This window comes from Aspergillus caelatus, assembly GCF_009193585.1.
Source record: "Aspergillus caelatus strain CBS 763.97 unplaced genomic scaffold BDV27scaffold_41, whole genome shotgun sequence".
Classification (NCBI taxonomy): domain Eukaryota; kingdom Fungi; phylum Ascomycota; class Eurotiomycetes; order Eurotiales; family Aspergillaceae; genus Aspergillus; species Aspergillus caelatus.
In genome coordinates, this window is record NW_022475304.1 from 608 (window position 1) to 21,450 (window position 20,843).

The window sequence follows — 20,843 nt, forward strand, 5'->3', positions numbered from 1 at the left end:
AGATATATATTAACCCTAGGTTCCTAAAGAGGCCGAGCACCTATATGCTTCTTAGTTAGTGGCTGAGAAAAATTCCTATAGATAGAATTGATCAAAGTATTATTCTTCGACAACCTTTTGTAAGGAAATAACTACTATCTTCTGGGGAAATAGTATTTGGAAAGAGAGAAACAAGAAACATTCGTATATGTGAAAATCGATATAAGGAGAGAAATAAAGAGAGAGAGAGAGGGCGCCTCATCTTCTTGAGGCTTCACTACACTGTCAACGCTAGCCCCCATAATCGATTCAGCCGTCTCAGATCAAACCTCACGACTTGATAGCAAAAGTATTGTGGGCAAGGGAGATCAACACTGGGGTTGAGGAGAGATTCAACCTTCTTCTCCTAGGATTTATATCCTCCCCCCTCAATGGCGGTCTGGGATTTGCTCGAATAGTCCTTGATTTCTTCTACTATCCTCGGTTCTGGGAGCTTTTGATTTAGCTTCCACTACGGTGTCGGCCGTCTGCGGGGGAGACTAAAAATCATTCATGCTGATCTTTGTCTCCATATAATGCGGGGTAGAAATTGATCAACATGTTGGCACGTATTTCCTAACGCCCTTATATATTGTGCCACCGGCTCTCAGTATACACTTCTGTTTCGCCCTCATCACGGCTTCAAGACGCTCTATAACATACAACAATGTCACTGATAAAGAAATCCATCAAGATACTACAGGTGCCGACAGAGCCCGGTCTCACGACGGCGGAGTTGATGTTAACAAATGATGATCTAAGGCCAGGTTAGCATAATCCATGAGCTCTAATATATGCTCCCATGAAGAGCGCGTACATCTTGTTAATTGGACACTGATACATCAAGATGATTGCTTCCAGTCGAACCCGAGCGTCGCCAATGGAGATGGCTGAACTTCGTGGCGTTCTGGATTGCAGATTCGTTGAATGTTGTATGTTATTATCCCATAGCCAACCCAATCAGGGTGATCCACGCATTATTTCTAAGCGTCGTCCTTCAATGTACTAGAACACGTGGATGATCACCTCGTCCATGATTGTGGATGGACTCTCCTGGTGGCAGGCCTGGCTCTGCGTCTGGATCGGTTATACAATATCGGGTATCTTTGTGATTGCCATGGGCCGCATTGCAACCATCTACCACATTCCATTCGCAGTAGCCAACCGAGCATCCTTTGGCATATGGGGTTCCTTTTGGCCGATTCTAAATCGCGCGGCAATGGCTGTCATTTGGTATGGCGTGCAGGTATGTGCTTGGTTGCAGGTCGCCAAAGTTCTTCTCTAACCACTTCTGCAAAACAGACATATCTCGGAGGTATGTTATGTGATTCTTTTGCTTTGCTAGATAATGACTAATTTTGGGCTAGGGCAATGTGTGACTTTGATGATCCAGGCCATTTGGCCCAGCTACGTTAATATCCCAAATCACATTCCGACCAGTGCAGGCGTCACCACCATGGAGTTCACCAGCTTCTTTCTGTTCTGGCTTGGGTCACTGCCCGCACTTTGGTTTCCAATCTATAAGATCCGACACCTCTTTACGGTGAAAGCTTACTTTTCACCCGCCTGCGCGATTGCTTTCTTCGTGTGGGCGATTGTTCGTGCTCATGGAATGGGTCCTATCATCCATCAGCCCAATACTGCGCAAGGGAGCGTATTGGCATGGGCTTTTGTGAAGAGCATTATGAACTGCATTGCCAATTTCGCCGCTTTGATTATCAATAACCCTGACTTTAGCCGATATGCACGCCAGCCGAAGGATGCGGTATGGCCACAATTGATCACGATCCCAGTCGGCTTTGCCGTGACGTCGTTTATCGGGATCGTGGTCACTTCATCCTCATCAGTGATCTTTGGCCAAGCAGTCTGGAATCCTCTCACTCTGCTCGGGATGTTCTTGGAGAATGCCAGTTCGGCAGAACGGTTCGGAGTGTTTGTCATCGCTGCGGGCTTCGCGTTGGCTCAGCTAGGAACGAACATTGCAGCCAACTCTGTATCTGCTGGAACAAACCTCTCGGCCTTACTCCCTAGGTTTTGCACCATTCGCCGAGGAGCCTACGTGTGCGCAGCTATTGGTCTCGCTATGTGCCCGGTAATTATTCTTCCTCCCGCCTCTCTTGATCCATGTATGCTGGCTATTACACTTGCATCACTAACAAACCATCGTAGTGGAACCTGGTAGCTTCCTCCAACAAATTCACAGTCTACTTGTCGTCGTATTCGGTATTTCTATCGTCGATCGCCGGGGTCATGATCAGCGACTACTACCTGGTCCGGCGAGGCTACCTTGAACTCCAAGCGCTATATAGCGCCGAAAAGCACGGTCCGTACTATGGTACTTGGGGCATCTCCTGGAGGGGCTATACGGCTTACATATGCGGCATCCTGATCAATATCGTTGGGTTTGCTGGCGCCGTTGGTGCAAAGGTACCGGTGGCGGCGGAATATATCTACAACATCAATTATCTGTCAGGGTTCTTGGTGGCTGGTGCGATATACTGGGCCTTGGCGAAGGCTTTCCCTATTCCATGCACTAGTGACACATGGAACGAGGTACCTTATTGTGGAGAGGCTATGTCTTCTGAAGACAAAGTTATCACGGAGGCGGAAGAGGTGGAGGATGTTAAAGGAAAAGTGTAAGGAGCCTCGCGACATGATGCCGGTGGATTGTTATCTGTACCGTCGTATTTTTTGATCTTTGGATATATGATGTAGCACAAGGCTCAGTCATTCGTTGAGAATAAATCGTTCTCGGCCTCGGGTGGATCCCGTGAATATGCTTTTGTAATATATCAGCTTTGTATCATGCTATGTAGTCACAGGAAGAAAGAATGATTCGCCATACGTTATTCCTTTGTATCCAAGCTCCCAGTCTCTGTCGGCATTATGTCGTACTGCTTGGCTGACTGGCACCCTGCAAAGTAGCTTGGACGTCGCTTTACGAAAACTTCCAGCCCGGGTTTATAGATTTCGAGTCTTTGCGAAGGTCACTACTATATTGAACCCAATAAAGTCACCATTTCTTACCCGTTTTCGATGAGCACCGGTCTTATAACGATGTACTGGCGTCCAGGGCTGAAAGGAATCGTGAATACTGTGCATCCACACCGCTTGCAGAAATGCTTTTCCTTCGCATGGCCACTTATAGTACCGTTTGTGATAGTGTAGCAGGTAAGGAGAGCGTCCGGATCGTGAATGGTAACGTTGGACGAAGCATAGCTTGCGGTCTAGAGCCGTAAGTTTAGGAAACGCAATATCAGGTAGGGATATCGTTGACTCACAATCTGACAGGGCCCCCCGGCTCCAATCGCACAATCACTGCAATAGCAGCAGAACACATCCTCTGGGGGACCTTTAACGGTGTACCGTACACCTTTGCAAATACACTCTCCGGTATGAATCATAGTGTCTTGGTCTTCGTATGTAGACATAGTACCGGCGCGGATAGATAATGGGGTTCCTAACTCATGGAAAGGCACATCGTGGAAAAGATGTCGACAATGCCAGAGAGCATTTCCCCCAAATTATCGCGGTTCGTCATTCCACTGGAGCTGTTGAGAACTTTAATAGGCTCAACGTATGAATCATGACCGGATTGTTGGTCTTTCTCGTTCCATTCTCTTCCATGTACAACACTATGAGAGATAAACTGGGGCCGTGTGTGGGTGCTCTCATTTTGATTTCCGCTTTTGGACGAATTAATTTGAACCGGTATCGGGCCAGAAGCCAGTCTAAATAGCTAGTAGTTTGGAAGAGCTACGGTAGTATTCGTGGCAGATAAAGAAGGGTCTGCATTAGGGTTATGTGGCGCAGTGCCCCAGACGCGGGGTAAAATGCCGCGGTCTCCACCCTGTATGCCCTAACCGATATTCCCTCTGGCGACTCGGCGAGCCAGATGTTACAAACATAACTCCTGCTCAACGTCTAAAGCGGGGAAAGTGAGTGGGTTCTGAGATTAAAGTTGCGGGGAAGAGTTGCCAAGGGATTCAGATCATGCGCAATCTGGGGGTGAGGCAAAGGATTGAAAGCTCTCTGTTCGTATCGGAAGCCGGAGAGGATAGAGATAGATCAGCGGTCATGACGTCTCGCGGGAGGGAACCCGAGATTGAGAACCATGGAGAGCGATAAGGTCCAGAGAGAGAGAGCAGACTATATAATCTACAGGGTTGTATCTGCATTCCTCCTCGAAAACCAGATCCATCGTTGATATGCAACCTATCGCTAGGCTGCTCACTTGTATTCTTTCCGATTTGCCCCTTGCCCAGTGCGACAACAACCATTGTACAACATGGAACCCGATCTTGACTTGAAAATGAAGGAAGATCCTCAGCTGGTCGATGCAAATGTCCAAGATGGCCAGATCGACAGCACAGAGGGTCTGCAACGGCGACTTGAGAACCGACATATTCAACTGATCGCCATTGGAGGCTCCATCGGGACAGCCTTGTTCGTCACCATCGGTAATGGCCTGGCAGCAGGTGGCCCAGCCAGTCTGCTCATTGCCTACGTTCTGTACTGTGGTGTCCTCGCATGTATCAACAACTGTCTCTCTGAAATGATTGTCCTCCACCCGGTGTCCGGTGGCTTCATCCGGATCGCAGGCAAATGGGTCGATGACGCTCTCGGTTTTATGGTGGGCTGGAATTTCTTCCTCTACGAAGCTCTCATGATCCCCTTCGAGATAACCGCCATCAACCTGATCCTAAGCTATTGGCGAGACGATATTCCGGTCGCCGCAGTCTGCGCGGCGTGTATAGTTCTTTTTGCGTATGACCCCAGAGCAACTATTTCTTATCTTACCCGGCCTTTCCACATTTCCCAAAAGCGACTTTTCGTAACGTACTCTGCCGCATATTCTCCCATTTGTGATGTTTATAGGTTTATTAGTCTCTCTGAGAGTCCAAGCTGAACATTCCATAGTGCTATCAATGCTCTCGCCGTCGCCGCGTACGGGGAGGCGGAGTTCTGGCTCTCCTCCGGAAAGGTCCTCCTGATCTTCCTGCTCTTTTTCTTTACCTTCGTGACTATGGTTGGTGGGAACCCAGCTCACGATGCGTATGGATTTCGCTATTGGAACGATCCAGGCCCCTTCGCCGAGCACCGAACGGCCGGTAGCCTCGGTCGTTTTGAGGGCTTCCTGGCGGCTATCTGGTCTGCTGCTTTCTGCATTGTTGGTCCCGAGTATATCGCGATGGCCGCTGCCGAGTCCAAGCGCCCTCGGATCTTTGTCAAGGCCGCCTTTAAGACCATCTATTGGCGGTTTATCTTATTCTTTGCCCTAGGTGCCCTGTGTGTCGGGATCGTCATCCCGTGGAACGACCCGACTCTGCAAGCCATTCTTGCCGGGGAGAGCAGTGAGAAAGGAGGTGGTGCTTCTCCCTATGTCATCGCCATGTCGAACTTGAAGATCACCATTTTGCCCGACATCGTCAATGCCCTGCTCATCACTTCCGTATTCTCTGCCGGCAACACTCTCACCTACTGCGCCACTCGTTCCCTCTACGGCTTGTCCCTCGACGGTCGGGCCCCAAAAATCTTGAGTAAGACGAAGAATGGTGTCCCGATCTACGCTTTCCTCATCGTCATCTGTTTTCCTTTCCTGTCCTTCCTGCAACTATCTGACAACTCGGCACAAGTCTTGACATGGTTAGTCAACTTGGTTACGGCCGGTGCCCTCATTGACTATCTGGTCGTATGTATCACGTACATCCAGTTCTACCGGGCATGCAAAGCGCAAGGCATTGACCGAAAGAGCTTTCCATACTACGGCTATTTCCAGCCTTACTGCTCCTACATCGGTGCGGTGTGTATGGTTCTGGTTTTGCTCTTCTATGGATATACCGCGTTCGCGCCGTGGAGTGTGGAGGTTTTCTTCCAGAATTACACCATGCAGATCCTCGCGCCGATTTTGTATTTCGGATGGAAGTTCGCTCACCGGACAAAGATCCTCAAGCCGAAGGATGTCGACTTGGTCTGGGACCGACCGATTGTGGACTCCTACGAAGCCACGTTCACCAGTCCCGCCCCCGGATTCTGGGCCGAAATGATTCAAATGTTTAGGTTCAAACGAAAGCAGGTAGAACAGGTTGATGCTTGAGAAGGGAGTCTACTGAGCTGAGATGTATACTGTGGCTATGGAAATGGGTCTTGTTTTTATCTCATGTATGAAATTGGCCCTCTTATTTTATCTTGAATAGAATCCTATACCTCTTCGAACTACAAAAGGTACACCATCCAAGACTTAGACTGGCAGTTCCTTGACATGAACTTAGTTTCTAAATTGTTGCTAGCCAGTGACCATCTAATCACATGGAATGATCATCATACATGAGAATATCTTCGGCCTCAAAAGCATAACCCTAAGGAGTATTTCTCCGGTTCTAGGTTAGACGGCGTTCTTGTGAAAAATGAATAAATAATCACTATTGTCAGGCAGTAAATACTGACTATAAGGATATTACGACGTGGAAACACATATAAATGACCGAAGTATGTAGAGATATGGGATGGATGATGTATGTATGTATAGACTTGGCTGTGATGTTCTTCATGTCTCCCATCCGGGTGGTTCCGAGGGCTCCCCGGTTTTCCCCGAGCCCGCAGGTCAAGCTATTGAGACGAGAAAACGCGACCGTCAATCAACCTTCCAGACAAGAAAGTGCGACCACCACCATCACCACCAGCACAATTCCTCCGCCATGGGGCTGGCACGCCATAAGACGGCGGTCTCCCGGATCGCCAACAGCATTCGGGGTTTCTACGAACGCAAGGAACCCTTCCGAATCAACCACGGCTCGACCAACAGTACGCGACCGATCCGCCGAGACCGCGAAGTCGATATTGGTGACCTCCGCAATGTGTTACACGTCGATCCCACCACGCGAAGGGCCCTCGTCGAGCCCAATGTGCCCATGGACCGACTGGTGGAGGCCACTATGAAATACGGACTGGTGCCGCCGGTCGTGATGGAGTTCCCAGGGATCACCGCCGGCGGCGGCTTTGCGGGCACGGCTGGGGAAAGTTCCAGCTTCAAATATGGGTTTTTTGACAAGACGATCCATTCCGTGGAGATGGTCCTGGCCGATGGTAGTGTGGTGAAGGCGTCGGAGAGTGAGAATGCGGATCTCTTCCACGGCGCCGCCGGTGCGGTGGGCAGTTTAGGCGTCACCACCCTGATTGAGCTGCAATTGATCGAGGCGAAGAAGTTCGTCAAGGCCACATATCATCCACAACGGAGTGTGAAGGATTCCGTCCACTCGGTGCACGAACATACGCTGAACGACCGGAATCACTATGTCGATGGGATCGTATACGGGCCGGAACACGGGGTGGTGGTCGCGGGCGAGATGACGGACGAGATGCCCTCCGCGGCGCAGGTGCAGACGTTCAGCCATGCCTGGGACCCGTGGTACTATCTCCATGTGCAGGAGAAGACGCGAGCGGCTCAGGGCCCTGTCTCGGATTATATCCCGCTGGCCGAGTATCTCTTCCGCTATGATCGCGCCGGCTTCTGGGTGGGACGGTCGGCATTCCAATACTTCCATTTCCCCTTCAACCGACTCACGCGCTGGTGGCTGGACGACTTCTTACACACCCGGATGCTGTACAAGGCGCTGCATGCCAGTGGGGAGTCGAGTCGGTACATGATTCAGGATCTGGCGCTGCCGTACTCCACAGCCGAGTCCTTCATCAATTATACAAGTGAGAAGTTGGGCATTTGGCCGTTGTGGCTGTGTCCGCTGAAGCAAAGCCCAGCACCGACGTTCCATCCGCATGAGACCACGGTCAAGGGTGAGAGTGAGGGCTTCACTCCTGGCCAGATGTTGAACATTGGCGTGTGGGGTTTCGGACCCAAGGATCCGGACACGTTTGTCGCCGCGAATCGAGACCTGGAACGGCGCTTACAGGAGTTGGGCGGCATGAAGTGGTTCTATGCCCACACCTACTATAGCCAGGAGGAGTTTTGGAAGATGTACGATCGCGATTGGTATGATGGCTTGCGACGGAAGTATAGGGCGGAGACCCTGCCCAGTGTGTATGATAAAGTGCGCATCGATGTCGAGGCAGATCGGAGGGAGCGCAGCGAGTCGTGGAGTCGCAAACTACGCGATATCTGGCCCCTGGGTGGGCTCTGGGGCATTCGCAAAGCGATTCAGAGCAAGGACTATTTCATCCATCGCAACTCGGAGTGGAAATGGAAATGAATCATGTATCATATGTAATATAGAACGGCGATCCGCCTTGTCACTAGTAGTTCGATAGACCCCGTTTTGGTATACGGAGACAAAAACTGCCTGTCAAATACCCATATCGCATTTACCTGAAGTCCTGAACCTTCTCCCCCTTTGCAAGGCCGTGTGGGTATATCTGTCGGAGGGTTTCTTGGACTTTGGAGTATGCTATGGAGCCCATCCTCGCGCCTACTGGATTGTAAGTGGTATCGGTGCAAGCCGCATCCCTGTTTTTCTCAATCTTAAGCTGACCACCATGCCTAGGAAAGTGATATCTAAGGAGATCTTACGTGGGTCAGTGGGTCTACCGTCCTCTTCTATACCAATAACATCCCCTGCTTTGCAGCCAATGTTATGTTATATATAGCAGCATAGCACTTTTGGACCCCACGTGTTCTCAAGGCATATAAAGTACACGTGGAAAGGTAGGCGGCGCTCAGTGCCGTGTCTCAAGCGTTTGACTGCCATCATTCGACATATTCGCTACCTCCTGCGTTCTACACCTTGCTTTCACCCCAAATGGCCCCTGAGAAGGACGTGGTGATCGTGACCGGCTGTGGAGGCATGGGCATTGCCATTGCGCGCCGCCTGGGCAGCGGCTGCCACATCGTCCTGGCCGACTATTCACAAAACGCGCTCGCGAGGGCTGTCCAAGCACTTCGCGACGAAGGCCACCGCGTGGAAGGCGTTCAGACAGACGTGGCTGATATCAGTGCGGTCAAGAGGCTCGCGTTACATGCCGCTGGGCTTGGCGCGATAAGAGTGGTCGCTCACACAGCTGGCGTGGCCATGAATCAAGCTCCTCCCAGTCGAATCTACCACGTTAACCTATGTGGCACAGCGAATGTGATCGAGGCGTTCTACCACTTGGCGACAGTCGGGACTTCTCTAGTCGCAATCGCCAGCGCAGCCGGACACCGCATTCAGGGTTCACTCTCCCCGGATTTCGAACGACACCTGGCGACGGCCCCATTGCAAACCTTGCTGCAGCATCCCGACTTCCCTCCAGGCGTTTTTGACTCGGAGACCCAGAGGACAGACCAGCGTTCCCGCACGAGCGCATACGCGATCTCCAAGCGAGGGAATATCCTACGCGTTCAGGCATCTGCACCCTTGTGGGCGAGAAAAGGTGCCAGGATTAATTCAGTCAGTCCTGGGGTGGTGCAGTCCTTTATGATGAAGGAGGAGCTGGAGGGGCCTGCGGCGCCTATGCTTCGGGACTCCATTGATCGCACTCCTGCTGGGAGGATGGGGACGACGGCTGACATTGCAAATGCGGTTGCCTTCTTATGTTCAAAGGATGCAGTGTTTGCAACAGGCGGTGATTTATTAGTTGATGGAGGATTGACGGCCTTGAATGTTTGGGGCAATGGGGGGTTGGAATCGTCTTATAGATCTAACATATAAGTGGTACATCAACGCTCACCCGTGGTGGCCATTGATGTTCTATTCTACCGGCCTACAAAGCCTATGTCCATAGAAATAAAAATTATTTTTTCTTCTCCTCTCTACTCACAAAGGTGTTCAGTGGTCAGGTCTCATATGAAGGAAAATTGCAGGATATACTTTGAGTCAACGCAGAACAGGCTAAATTGTGTTCACGTCCACATAGTGAATCGGAAAGCCAACCACTCTGTTCCTAACTCTTCCTCAAGAAAGCCTCGAGCTGTTGCCGACTATCTTTGAGCACATCATAACGGAAGTTATGCTCCATGAATTCTGATGGCGTGGTGGGCACATCGACCCCTTCTGGCATGTATTGCTGTGCGCGTTCCCGGATTTTCCACGCTTGGTCCTGTCCAACATTGGAGGTGACCTGGATCGCCGACGCGCGCTTGATCCGAACCCTTTCAAATAATGCTAGACGATCGCGGATCTCATCGGCCGTAGGGTTGGCGGGCAACTGAGTAAAGACCTCACTCAACGCACCGGCATCCTCAATAGCCTGAGCCCCGCCTTGGCCTTGGTCTAAGATACAGGTGTTAGAGATGATCTTTCATTCCAAGGCTGCCTCAAGGAAACGTACGAGGTAGCATAGGATGCGCTGCGTCCCCGATAAGAACTAGACGGCCACAACTCCAAGTTGGCACGGGTTCTCGGTACAGGAGTGGCCACCGCTTGATATTTGTGGCTTTTCTTGAGGCAAGTTAGCATATGAAAAGGAGGAGTGACCACCTAACATTACTTAATAATGTTCAAAATGCTGGGATGGAAGTCATGGTATTGCGCCAGAACATCATTGACGTGCGCAGACCTATCCCAGGCTATGACTTGGTCGTCAGCCACAACGGGTACAAAATGCAAACATAAAAAAAAAAAAGGACTGACATTCTTGTTCGTCGCCGTTTGGATATTGATCTGGATGTATTCCCACGAAGTTTTGCACGGTGTTACTGCGCAATGCCATCAGTCGATGCATGAAATGATGCCCAACGGCAAGCAAAAGGCAGTCTTACTTAGCACATGGATACCAAACCAACCGTCTCACACCCTCCGCAGCCATAATCCGCATAAAACCATCACCGAAGTGTGGCTCTATATTAGGATCGTCTGGCAAATCCTCGGTCGAGAGTAGGAAACGAAACACTGCTGAGCCGGTAGAAACTGGTCGTGTTGCACGGCCATGGACATGTTGGATGGCGGACGTATGTACTCCGTCCGCTGCGACGATGAGATCCGCCCCATACACAGACCCGTCAGCCAGCGTTACATATCCCTCCGAAGCGTCATATCCAACGACCTTTGAGTTCAAGACGATGTCTGCTGGTAATCCGGGTCCCTCCGGAGTTGTAGCCAGACGGCGTAACTCCGAATGCAGGTCGACTCGATGGGCCAGAAGCCACGGTGCACCATAAACTTCATCACACTTTGAGCAATCCACTTCCGCCACTGGTTTGAGTGAGCTTCCGAGTGCTACAACAGACTGCCGTGCGATCACCATGCGGGCTAGTTCAACATTGAATCCCCAGTGTGAGAGAACCCGAGCGGCATTTGGGCAGATGTTGATAGCTGCACCAATTTCGTGGAGGAACGAAGATCGTTCAAAGATCTGCCAGACCCGTGACCGGTTGTTAGCCTGTCTTTTAAATGATCGACAGGAACCGCTTTCCTCTTACCTTGACATGATGACCAGCACGACGCAAACCAATCGCAGTCGCGAGGCCACCAATACCACCACCAACAATAATGACTTTCATTGCTATCAATCGAGTATGGCCGATACGGAGTTTTAGTCCAGACGTGAAGATCAATCGATGGGCATGGCACTGTCCGCAAGAGATATTCCTTTTCCCGCATCCGGTCCCCACATTCCAGCGAGACGTTGGCACTCGAGCCCCGTGCGTCCGTATTCCGCATCGAGTAAGGATTATCCACCTTTCCTCCAGTGCGGGCTGTCAGATTGTTTCGTCACCCTTCGCTTGGACGGAGAGTCGCTTTTGGCTCTCCCGGAAGGCCCATGGCCTCAAAATATCTCTAGATCATCCGCCTCTACGACGATATCTCCCATCGCTGTTCCTGCATGTGATATGACTTTGACGCGCGGCATCGCCCACTCTGGGGTAGTCCTGACACCCTCAACGAAGGCAGCCTTCAGCATCCAAACAATATCATCGTCTGCCACGGGCAAATAGTCATATACTCGATATGGAGAAGAGGCGCCTGGCAACACCACCAACACAATTTCCTTCAGCCTTTCCATACTACACAAGCTGTCCATCCAATACGAACCAAAGGAACCGTAATCCTGAACGTCAATCATCAGCCGTTGGAGGGCCGCTCTCTCTGCCGTGCTGAGGTATGCCAACACCGCCTCATGCAGATGCACGACATCCTGGTCTGGGGCTAGATAAATGCAGCAATGAGGCATATGTTTAGTCCGAAAGTAAGGTGCATAAAACCGCAGGGCCACATAACGGGCCTCCGTATTTACTTGTAGCTGAGGTGGATTGGCGCAGTCGGCGCGAAAGCAGCGAGCATAACGCCGCGAGTTGGGAAGGATACCCCGGTCGCACGAGATATGAATCACTCGAGCATGGGTGAGAGACAAGTGCCAGATGTAGTGTCGAATTTCAGGCGGCAATAACGGGAACAGGTGAAATGTAGGGGACATAAGGTCGTGATGTCGGGGGATCTGCTAATATATCTGATGGATTTAGAGAACTGTGAGAGAAGCATGAGTTGATCTCGACACCTATGTTGACAGCCTGTCCTGTCAGGCCGTGTGTCATGTGACACCGATGCCTATATTCTCTCAACTTATTGCCTCCTCTGGAACTTGAGCCCTAACAGTCTCCTTATTCTCCTGAGTGCCCAACATTCGCCCAGGTACGGCGATAACAAACCCCTTCATTCATTTCTTTCCTTTGTCCTCTTTGACTTCCTTATCCTTCATCACATGCGAATCATGTCTATCCGGTTAATCAACTACTAATGCTCGACTATGAATAAGAATAGCGTGAGGTAATGATGTCCTGCCTCAACCATGGAATGTGAAATCAAACTGGACTATTGCAGGCTGCGACACCGAGAGCTAATACCACTGTGGAGTATGCTCCGTCCTCGTATTTCATAAATAAAATGTTAGTCGCGGCTGTCGCGACCATGCTAACGAAGTCCCGGCCGAGAGATCGCTCGTGATATGTCAACGAGTATTCAATCTCGACTCTGCTGAGCCGGGCCTGGAAAAATGAAAATCGGCGTCGTGCGTGATCCGTTATGCTTTCTACCGTCTATGGCTCTCTACAGAAATTGTTCATGTAGGCAATTTCAGTATTCCTCTCCATGGCTGTACGTTGTGAATGGCGAGCCTTGGTTAAGGCTCTACTTGAAATCTTCAACGACACTGCCACACTCTTATTTCCTTGACTTGGCCTTTTTGCTTGTTTCCTGCCCAGAGTTGCTTGGTACAAAGCAAAGACAAAGAGCCAGCGAATCGAGAACCAACTTAGAAAGGTGGGTGGAGAAGCTGAAACAACTTTGGGGACCCTGGGGAAATGTTCATATCGCCTGGACTTCGATTCGAACAGACAGTCCGGACACTACCCGAAAGATCCACATTTGCTCCCAGGGTGGACCAGGGCATGGACATGCACCATCAGACAAATCCAGCCAGATGCCATGTAATTTCGGGTCGAGTATGCTATCGATTCGTTAGGAACGTAGTAGCATGAACTTTAGCTGCCTCTAGTTCCCTGTCCAATACGGTCCATCATCAAATAATCCTGACGGTTGCACACACCGGCTCAGACGCTTATGAATCGCTTGCCACCATATGGTGACTAAACAGTGGTAATTTCGGCTTCCATGGTCCCTTTCAGTGGTTCAGATGCCTCGCCATGGGAGTCATGGCTCGCAAGGTATCCCACAAAGATGTCCTAATTTGCCCTATAAAGCCCGCGTCCCGGCGCGAGTCGAACCAGTAGAAGCACGTTGGAATTCTCCTCACAGGCTCAATCTCTTTCACCATGTCGTTCAATCCCAACAACGTCGATCTCGATACCGCGGACCCGGCAGAAATCATCTGCTACCTCAATGCCTCAGAAAACGACTATGATGGGCGCTTAGGCGCTCGTGTATCCGCGATCTTTGTGATTCTGATTATCTCAAGCGCTGTTACATTTTTCCCCGTACTGGCAAAACGAGTTCCCCGCCTTCACATCCCACTATACGTCTACCTCTTCGCACGGTACTTCGGTGCAGGTGTCATTGTGGCGACGGCCTTTATCCATCTCTTGGATCCCGCGTATGATGAAATAGGACCGGCATCTTGCGTCGGCATGACCGGCCACTGGGGGGACTATTCTTGGTGCCCAGCCATCGTCCTTACCTCTCTCATCGCCATCTTCCTCCTCGACTTTGGCGCGGAGCGATATGTGGAGGTCAAGTACGGAATCTGTCGAGAGGACCCGGAGCCTATCATGACCAGCATAACGGATAACAACTCGCGTACTGCCGCCGTGGCTAACCAAGCCCCTATTGAGAAGGAAGCAAAGCTTGAATCGCAATCTGTCAATGACTCGCTGACGGAGAGATCATTCAAGCAGCAGATTGCTGCCTTCCTGATCCTAGAGTTCGGTGTCATCTTCCACTCGGTCATTATCGGCTTGAATCTCGGTGTTACCGGTGAAGAATTTTCCACTCTATACCCAGTCCTGGTCTTCCACCAGTCTTTTGAGGGATTAGGTATTGGCGCCCGCATGTCGGCGATTCCCTTCCGCAAAGGCAGCTGGTTACCCTGGATTCTGTGCACGCTGTATGGTTTGACTACACCAATTTCCATCGCAATCGGACTCGGAGTCAGAACCACCTACAACTCAGGCTCCTTTACCGCCAATGTGGTCTCGGGGGTTCTGGACGCCATCTCCGCTGGTATCCTTATCTACACTGGATTGGTCGAATTGCTGGCTCGCGATTTTCTCTTCGATCCCCATCGTACTCAGGACAACAAGCGACTGGCATTCATGGTGATTTCAATGCTTTGGGGAGTGGGTTTGATGGCACTTCTTGGCAAGTGGGCCTAGAAAATGTATCGCATCGTGGCGCAGGAAATCGGTTCTGCGTTATCCAGATGCCCAGTCTCGATGTCTTCATTCTGTGGCTGTGCAGTTTCTCTGCATTTTCCACCAGGTTATCGTGTTTTAGAAACTTAAGTGTCTGATTTAATACTCTTGTTTTGCCTGTCCTTGCCTTGGCGTGGTGGACAACGCTGCGCCTAATCCATGGGAAGGAATTCTATGTACAGCTACATGAACACAATCATTATGTATCATCTGTCAAACTACATTATGTGTAAAATTCTGTAGCATACGTAGTAGAATTAGGAGCCGGCTTCATTCAACATTTACATCTTAATTCCTGGAATCGTTGACGGAAGAAACTATGAGTTGTGAAGGAAGAAAACGAAGCGGATGAAGCAAGGGGCCATTTCACACTACTCAGTGTAGAGAAAACCTTAGAGTAGCCAACCTCTATTCAAAAGGAGTTCCTGTAGGCAATGATCAGCCCTGAACGCTGGAAACTGAAAAGGAAATCGAATGCTAAGGGTTTACTAAAGCTCCATAAAGGAATGTATAGACAAGCTAATCCGTGCAGGTATCCAAAGGTATGAGCCTAGTATCGTCACACTCGACGGAGTACGTGAGGCTCGCGACCCGACAGTGTTACAAAGGCACGAGGGAAGGCTTCACTGTGGAGGTCCCCTTTTACCTGGTCATATGCATGGGCTACCACGAGGCAGATATGCGCCAAATGCCATGCTCATTGTTACAGCTGACCAAAATCGCCTTCTCTACGTTGGAGATATGTAATAGCCTTGCATATCCTAAATTCTAGGAGCGTGGGGGCTACGTAGAACACTACCAATCCACTGTTTGCTTGTTCGGAGATGCCGTAGCTTCACATAGTTGGCGCAGAGGCTTGTGCATACGCATACGCCGGGTCTCCTTAGATACCACTGCGCGTGAAAATTCGGCACTTCACCCGAGCTACAGGCAGCCATACTCAATGTCCTGTCTAGGCTTTCGTTTTGAAGTGGGACCCAGCTGGAATTAGTCGCAAACCTGGTTTCGCAGGTGACGGGAAGTCTTTGTCCGTAGGAAACCTAGGAACAGACTGTGTATAATAACACTGACTAGACCATTTTTTACGCTTGGCTACATGAAATTAATCGGCTCGTAGCGAACCGGATGCCTTCTTAGGGAAGATTACCGACACTGCCGCAGTAAGTCGTGCCTGGCTTGAGCCAATACCAACCTTCTGGTGGATCAAAGAATGATCAGAGGTCTCACCACAGGGGCATCACACCAGTTATACATTTGTCATTTCTATCAACAATATCGGTACTGGTCAGGCAAGCGCGTAAGCAGCTCCGACTCTTTCCCTGCTGAGTGGAGGAGTTTTGAGGTCCTGTTGCTTTGACCTGCTGGTGGGGGCAGATAGAGGACGACGATGACCTATCTCATTGGGCCTTATTCATATTACTAGCTGAATCGTGAGATGCGCGATTTTAGCAGCTCCCTGCGTGGGTGATTAGTATTCTGCTGTGGGTGCTGCTAATCTCTCCGAATCTGGGCAATGCGTATAATCCGACAGGAACAGAAATTTTTTCATTTTGTCCCCCTTTAGTGCGTTTCTCTGTAAGTGCTAGGCTAGCTGGCAGGAAAGTAAAAGATTGCATTAGAGGACATACTCAGGGTAGTGAAAAATAGGAAATAGGGGTTCTTACGACCCACGCGAGTGCTCCCAAGGTGCTCAAATTCCCAAGGTCCTCATCTGTATTTGCGTATAAGACTGCCATCTCAAGGAGTTGATCAACTCAGTTGGATCCTTTCTTTTGGTTTTGGCTTCTGTGTCTGCTTTGAGCAGTCTAGGATGCACGGTGGAATCACAGTATAAGCGATGTCGGTCTACACTCCTCGTCGACACTGGAAAGCGCACTACTCACGTATACTACCTACATGGAGTGGGGCAACCATGGTGCCTTGAAACTTATTTACGTCGGCTGGAAATGTCAGGCTATACCATCCCTGTCACAGTCTACCTGATCCAACTCCACAACATACCATTGTATGATGAAAACACTGACCATGAGGCTTGGAGCGTTGCCTCTTCCCCCCACGCCGCCATGAAAACCTAGTGCTTCCGTCGGCTGATGCGCTATCCCGATGCCCCAATGCCTTTTCTGCGGTTCTGGCGGGTAAAGCTCATTTATCTCTGCACAGGCCTCTGAAGCAAGACCATCAAAGGTATAAATAGGACGTTTCTGCCGTCAAGAGTCCAGTTTCTTCCATCATCGCATTCAATCATCGCACACAAACATCAAAGCCTTCAATTCAACTTATAAAACCACTTCGAGAAACCTCTCAAAACTTTCCAATTCCATCAAAATGTCTCCCTGCTCTTGCAACTGCTGCAGCGGTAACTGCTCTAGCTGCTCCTGCTCTTCCTGCAGCGTAAGTAACCATGTCCTGTGAATCATATATTCATTACAGTCGGACTCATGCATTTCTACAGCACTAAGGAACGACTCTCAATGTGCTACCGCGCACCTGTTTTATGACCGGCTCGCCTTCTTCCCTGCCTCTGATTCCCGGTTCGATCTCGCGCTTGCCAAGAATTGTTCGTTATGAGTACTGGTTATGATGGGAAGGGCACGTTAACGGGATGGGCCAATGCTGAGAAAACCACGTGCATGTATGATTCAGTTGTTTTTGTATCGCTTCACTTAGCCAAGATCCATCATAGGCAATATAAAAACTGCATGCCGTGTTGAACTTTGAATATGCCAAGCTCCCACATGATACTCCGTACATGCCTCCAGACCCAACGCTGAATCATGTGCGGGCGTAGAATCATTATCAATTAACTGCTCTTGCTTGTCGGTTCCTCGACTATCAGCTATACAGTGGCACGGGTCCTATATGAGGTGAACTTTGTTTCTATCCGGATCTTGTGTCGTTAATTCTCCTACCACGTCATTGTAGTCGCGTAGTACCATATAGACCCGTCTCCCAGAAATAGATCATAAGCTACATAGGCACTATCCCGCCTACGAAGTACTACCACGTGAGTCAAATATTTGCAGCTTTTCAACTGTACCTTTCTTAATTCAAGCCGCCGATGACAGATCTTCTTCAGCAGCGCACGCACCCCTCAGCCGTGCCAACCCATACGACTCCAAGATACGACTAGCGGATATGTTCAACTTGACTCGAGCTACAAGGCTCTATGTTTGTTCTGTAGGGAGCTACGAACCAGCATATTTGTGTGGAATTGCAGAATGATGAGTATTCTATCATGTCGGGTCTTCAGCAGCAGCAGGTTATCTTTTTATGCCTTGTAGTGAAAGAGAAGGCCAGGGCAACAACAGCGCGATCAAGTGGAAACGGATTGCTTAGATATTTGTATACTGTTCGCTATAGACAGTCAACTGAACCTGAGAGCAAGCAGTTACACCTTGGCAGTAGCCCAAACAGGCTCCAGTAACCCTAATAGACTGCTGTGAGGCCGTCATAGCGAAGGGTCCATAAACAAAAACAGACCACAATCCTTAAGAGACTGAAATGGCCCGGAACAAAGATGGTCCGTGATTGGAATCCTAAGGTGGTGATTTCTGCCTTGCAGCCTGAGGTTGTATCCTCTACCTAACCAAACAGACCTGACATTGGGAACGAAGTCTCAACAACAAGACAATAATAAGACGCTAGAAATTTTTGCTACATAATTAGGTGGAATTCTACTTATGGAAGAGTCCCCTTTGGTATCACTTAGGAGTTTAACATGCGACTTGCAGGGCTACTACTGGAATCGATATATATTTGTCTACCCTAGTCTTCTGTTGTTCAACTTTCCCACTGTGGTTCTAAAGCGGTTGATAATATGTTATTTTCCAGACCCTAGAATATAAGGCAGCCAAGAGACTTAGACTCCTTACTACTACTGCCCTGTAATCCACAAGAGAAAATGGACCACAGGATCTAATAGGCGCTAGTCATCTGCATGTCCTTCCTGGGCTGCTACCCCGCTATACACTCAAGCTGGGTATTGAGGAGTACAGAAGCCACGAAAAAGCAACCACTGCACCAATTACTATGAGGACTTATAACAATGGATTTGAAGACCAGAGGAGGTCGTGATATGAACGTGGAATTTGCAACATTTCAACAACCAGTGACGCATTCCCAAAACACAACTGTTTATCCTCATCCAAACACCGAATATAACACCTGGCTTGGCAGAGAGACCCTGTTCCCCCAAGGATGCGTGACGATGCTTACTAGATCAAAATACGAGACCCCGCTTCTTACAATATTAGAAACACCCTAGAAACTCACTATCCTCACTGAGGTACGGACCACCATCCGACATTGAAGTCTGGACAAGCGTGCTCGGAATGTAGTGTGATAGTTCTTCATGGGAAACTAGATTAATTTAAATTGATAGATCCACCGGGAACCCCAGATCTCCGCCTATAGATGTTGATCAGGTTAATTAAGAGGCCCAATCCAAGAAACTTTAACGCGTCTTCCTCGGTACTTTGTTTCCGATAATGGATCTTATAGGTCAAAAGACGAACATACAATTCTCGGCAGGTGGGAGAGAATCATCTGGCTCACTGGCATTCCAACTTGCAACTGCGGTTGACCTATCCAGTTCACAGATGTTTGCGCACGGTGTCTGCCAACAAAGGCTAGGCACTATATGAATATCAAACTGGGCAATATACCGAGGCATACATGCTGGATGCTGTTAACAATGCAATCACTATAAAGATGGCTGCTTTATCCCAGGAAGAATGCCTATACAGACTGCATCGCACTCACATTTCAGTCACAGCCCGCTTTCTAAAACAGTATCCTCATTATGCATCTCCGCAACATAGTGATTGCACTGGCTGCGACTGCAGTGGCAAGCCCAGTGGACCTCCAGGAACGCCAACGTATGTTAGAGAATGAACCCCCTCAGTGGCACGCATGCTGACTATCCTGATCAGTGACTGGTGGGAATGAGCTGCGGGATGGCCCTTGCAAGCCCATTACCTTTATCTTTGCTCGAGCCTCTACGGAGCCAGGCCTCCTGGTGAGTTTGAGTGCCCTCCATTTTACGTGAAGATGCTCACACATGCAGGGCATTTCAACGGGTCCTGCGGTCTGCAATCTGTTGAAGTCAGCTAGACCAGGCGATGTCGCTTGCCAGGGCGTCGGACCTAGATATACAGCGGATCTCCCATCAAATGCTCTTCCTGAGGGAACATCCCAAGCCGCAATTGCGGAGGCACAAGGATTGTTTGAGCAAGCCGTTTCCAAGTGCCCTGACACTCAGATTGTTGCCGGTGGCTACAGGTTCGTCTGGACTGTATGATAAGTGTTCCATTCATACTGACGGTGTCTCTAGCCAAGGAACGGCTGTCATGAATGGGGCCATTAAGCGCCTTTCCGCGGATGTGCAGGACAAGGTCAAAGGTGTTGTCCTGTTCGGATACACACGCAACGCCCAAGAGAGGGGCCAGATCGCAAATTTCCCCAAAGACAAAGTTAAGGTCTATTGCGCTGTGGGAGACCTTGTCTGCCTTGGGACACTGATTGTGGCACCGCCGCATTTCTCATATCTCTCTGATACTGGCGATGCCAGCGATTTCCTCCTATCCCAGCTGGGATAATAATGCTGGGACTCATCCAGTATTCCGCGTTGTGTCGGATGCTCTCCTTCTTCTATGCCTTTTTGTCATTGATTTCGAGATGTCCTTTCCCGCTTTAGGGGAGCCAGTCAAGCGACGTGATTCTCGTACATTTGTCTATTATGAATGCTTTCAATCAAGGAATTGGTTGGCAAACATTTTATCTACCGGACGAAGTCTTGAATGTTATTGATTGTTACATTTCAACTCTCATAATGCTGCCTAAATCATTAGGGATTCTTAGTCTTACAGTGTATTGCCCACTATTCTGAACGGCAATTAGTAGACATGTTGCTATGACCTTCCCCGGGGGCAGACAACGGACAACTGGATCAGCATGCCCTGAGTTAGTGCGAGACAGGGCGCGACATGAGATCAACGCTTGACGATCTCATATCTGCAGAGCTCGGCACGTGAAC

At 49.7% G+C, this 20,843-nt stretch overlaps 8 protein-coding genes across 8 annotated transcripts; 6 read left to right on the forward strand and 2 right to left on the reverse strand.

Annotated features, from left to right (window-relative positions):
• Positions 1 to 685: 685 nt before the first annotated feature.
• On the forward strand, positions 686 to 2,658 carry BDV27DRAFT_143065 (nucleobase cation symporter-1 family protein; the record flags this gene model as incomplete). Its single annotated transcript, XM_032070043.1, has 5 exons — positions 686 to 785; positions 880 to 950; positions 1,028 to 1,264; positions 1,364 to 2,110; positions 2,188 to 2,658. 5 exons carry the CDS (start codon positions 686 to 688, stop codon positions 2,656 to 2,658), a joined length of 1,626 nt encoding a protein of 541 aa, XP_031930126.1.
• A 1,648-nt stretch (positions 2,659 to 4,306) lies between these two features.
• BDV27DRAFT_143066 (amino acid permease/ SLC12A domain-containing protein) lies at positions 4,307 to 6,115 on the forward strand (the record flags this gene model as incomplete). Its single annotated transcript, XM_032070044.1, has 2 exons — positions 4,307 to 4,785; positions 4,939 to 6,115. 2 exons carry the CDS (start codon positions 4,307 to 4,309, stop codon positions 6,113 to 6,115), a joined length of 1,656 nt encoding a protein of 551 aa, XP_031930127.1.
• Positions 6,116 to 6,585: 470 nt separating this feature from the next.
• Positions 6,586 to 8,528, forward strand: BDV27DRAFT_80933 (FAD-binding oxidoreductase). The gene is made up of 2 exons (XM_032077652.1): positions 6,586 to 8,448; positions 8,514 to 8,528. The coding sequence occupies exon 1, from the start codon at positions 6,717 to 6,719 to the stop codon at positions 8,220 to 8,222; it is 1,506 nt and encodes a 501-aa protein (XP_031930128.1). The 5' UTR covers positions 6,586 to 6,716; the 3' UTR covers positions 8,223 to 8,448; positions 8,514 to 8,528.
• BDV27DRAFT_80887 (uncharacterized protein) lies at positions 8,488 to 9,758 on the forward strand. Its single transcript, XM_032077650.1, has one exon. It carries the CDS (start codon positions 8,769 to 8,771, stop codon positions 9,654 to 9,656), a length of 888 nt encoding a protein of 295 aa, XP_031930129.1. The 5' UTR covers positions 8,488 to 8,768; the 3' UTR covers positions 9,657 to 9,758.
• A 1-nt stretch (position 9,759) lies between these two features.
• Positions 9,760 to 11,579, reverse strand: BDV27DRAFT_80886 (putative salicylate hydroxylase). Its single transcript, XM_032077649.1, has 6 exons — positions 11,366 to 11,579; positions 10,706 to 11,298; positions 10,578 to 10,642; positions 10,435 to 10,513; positions 10,276 to 10,385; positions 9,760 to 10,217 (listed from the first exon to the last, which is right to left on the reverse strand). Exons 1-6 carry the CDS (start codon positions 11,444 to 11,446, stop codon positions 9,889 to 9,891), a joined length of 1,257 nt encoding a protein of 418 aa, XP_031930130.1. The 5' UTR covers positions 11,447 to 11,579; the 3' UTR covers positions 9,760 to 9,888.
• BDV27DRAFT_80922 (2EXR domain-containing protein) lies at positions 11,331 to 12,475 on the reverse strand. Its single transcript, XM_032077651.1, has one exon. The coding sequence runs from the start codon at positions 12,358 to 12,360 to the stop codon at positions 11,713 to 11,715; it is 648 nt and encodes a 215-aa protein (XP_031930131.1). The 5' UTR covers positions 12,361 to 12,475; the 3' UTR covers positions 11,331 to 11,712.
• Positions 12,476 to 13,193: 718 nt separating this feature from the next.
• Positions 13,194 to 14,967, forward strand: BDV27DRAFT_124413 (Zinc/iron permease). The gene has a single exon (XM_032066079.1). The coding sequence runs from the start codon at positions 13,715 to 13,717 to the stop codon at positions 14,768 to 14,770; it is 1,056 nt and encodes a 351-aa protein (XP_031930132.1). The 5' UTR covers positions 13,194 to 13,714; the 3' UTR covers positions 14,771 to 14,967.
• Positions 14,968 to 19,610: 4,643 nt separating this feature from the next.
• On the forward strand, positions 19,611 to 20,458 carry BDV27DRAFT_170168 (cutinase family protein; the record flags this gene model as incomplete). Its single annotated transcript, XM_032075223.1, has 4 exons — positions 19,611 to 19,686; positions 19,741 to 19,826; positions 19,875 to 20,089; positions 20,142 to 20,458. 4 exons carry the CDS (start codon positions 19,611 to 19,613, stop codon positions 20,404 to 20,406), a joined length of 642 nt encoding a protein of 213 aa, XP_031930133.1. The 3' UTR covers positions 20,407 to 20,458.
• Positions 20,459 to 20,843: the final 385 nt, after the last annotated feature.

Coding starts and splice junctions, on each gene's coding strand:
- BDV27DRAFT_80887 (XM_032077650.1), top strand. CDS start 8,769: ATGGCCCCTGAGAAGGACGTGGTGATCGTGACCGGCTGTGGAGGCATG.
- BDV27DRAFT_80886 (XM_032077649.1), bottom strand. CDS start 11,446: ATGAAAGTCATTATTGTTGGTGGTGGTATTGGTGGCCTCGCGACTGCG. Junction 10,643..10,705: donor GTTTGGTATCCATGTGCTAA/GTAAGACTGCCT, acceptor GGCATTGCGCAG/TAACACCGTGCAAAACTTCG. Junction 10,386..10,434: donor AGCATTTTGAACATTATTAA/GTAATGTTAGGT, acceptor ACTTGCCTCAAG/AAAAGCCACAAATATCAAGC.
- BDV27DRAFT_80933 (XM_032077652.1), top strand. CDS start 6,717: ATGGGGCTGGCACGCCATAAGACGGCGGTCTCCCGGATCGCCAACAGC.
- BDV27DRAFT_124413 (XM_032066079.1), top strand. CDS start 13,715: ATGTCGTTCAATCCCAACAACGTCGATCTCGATACCGCGGACCCGGCA.
- BDV27DRAFT_80922 (XM_032077651.1), bottom strand. CDS start 12,360: ATGTCCCCTACATTTCACCTGTTCCCGTTATTGCCGCCTGAAATTCGA.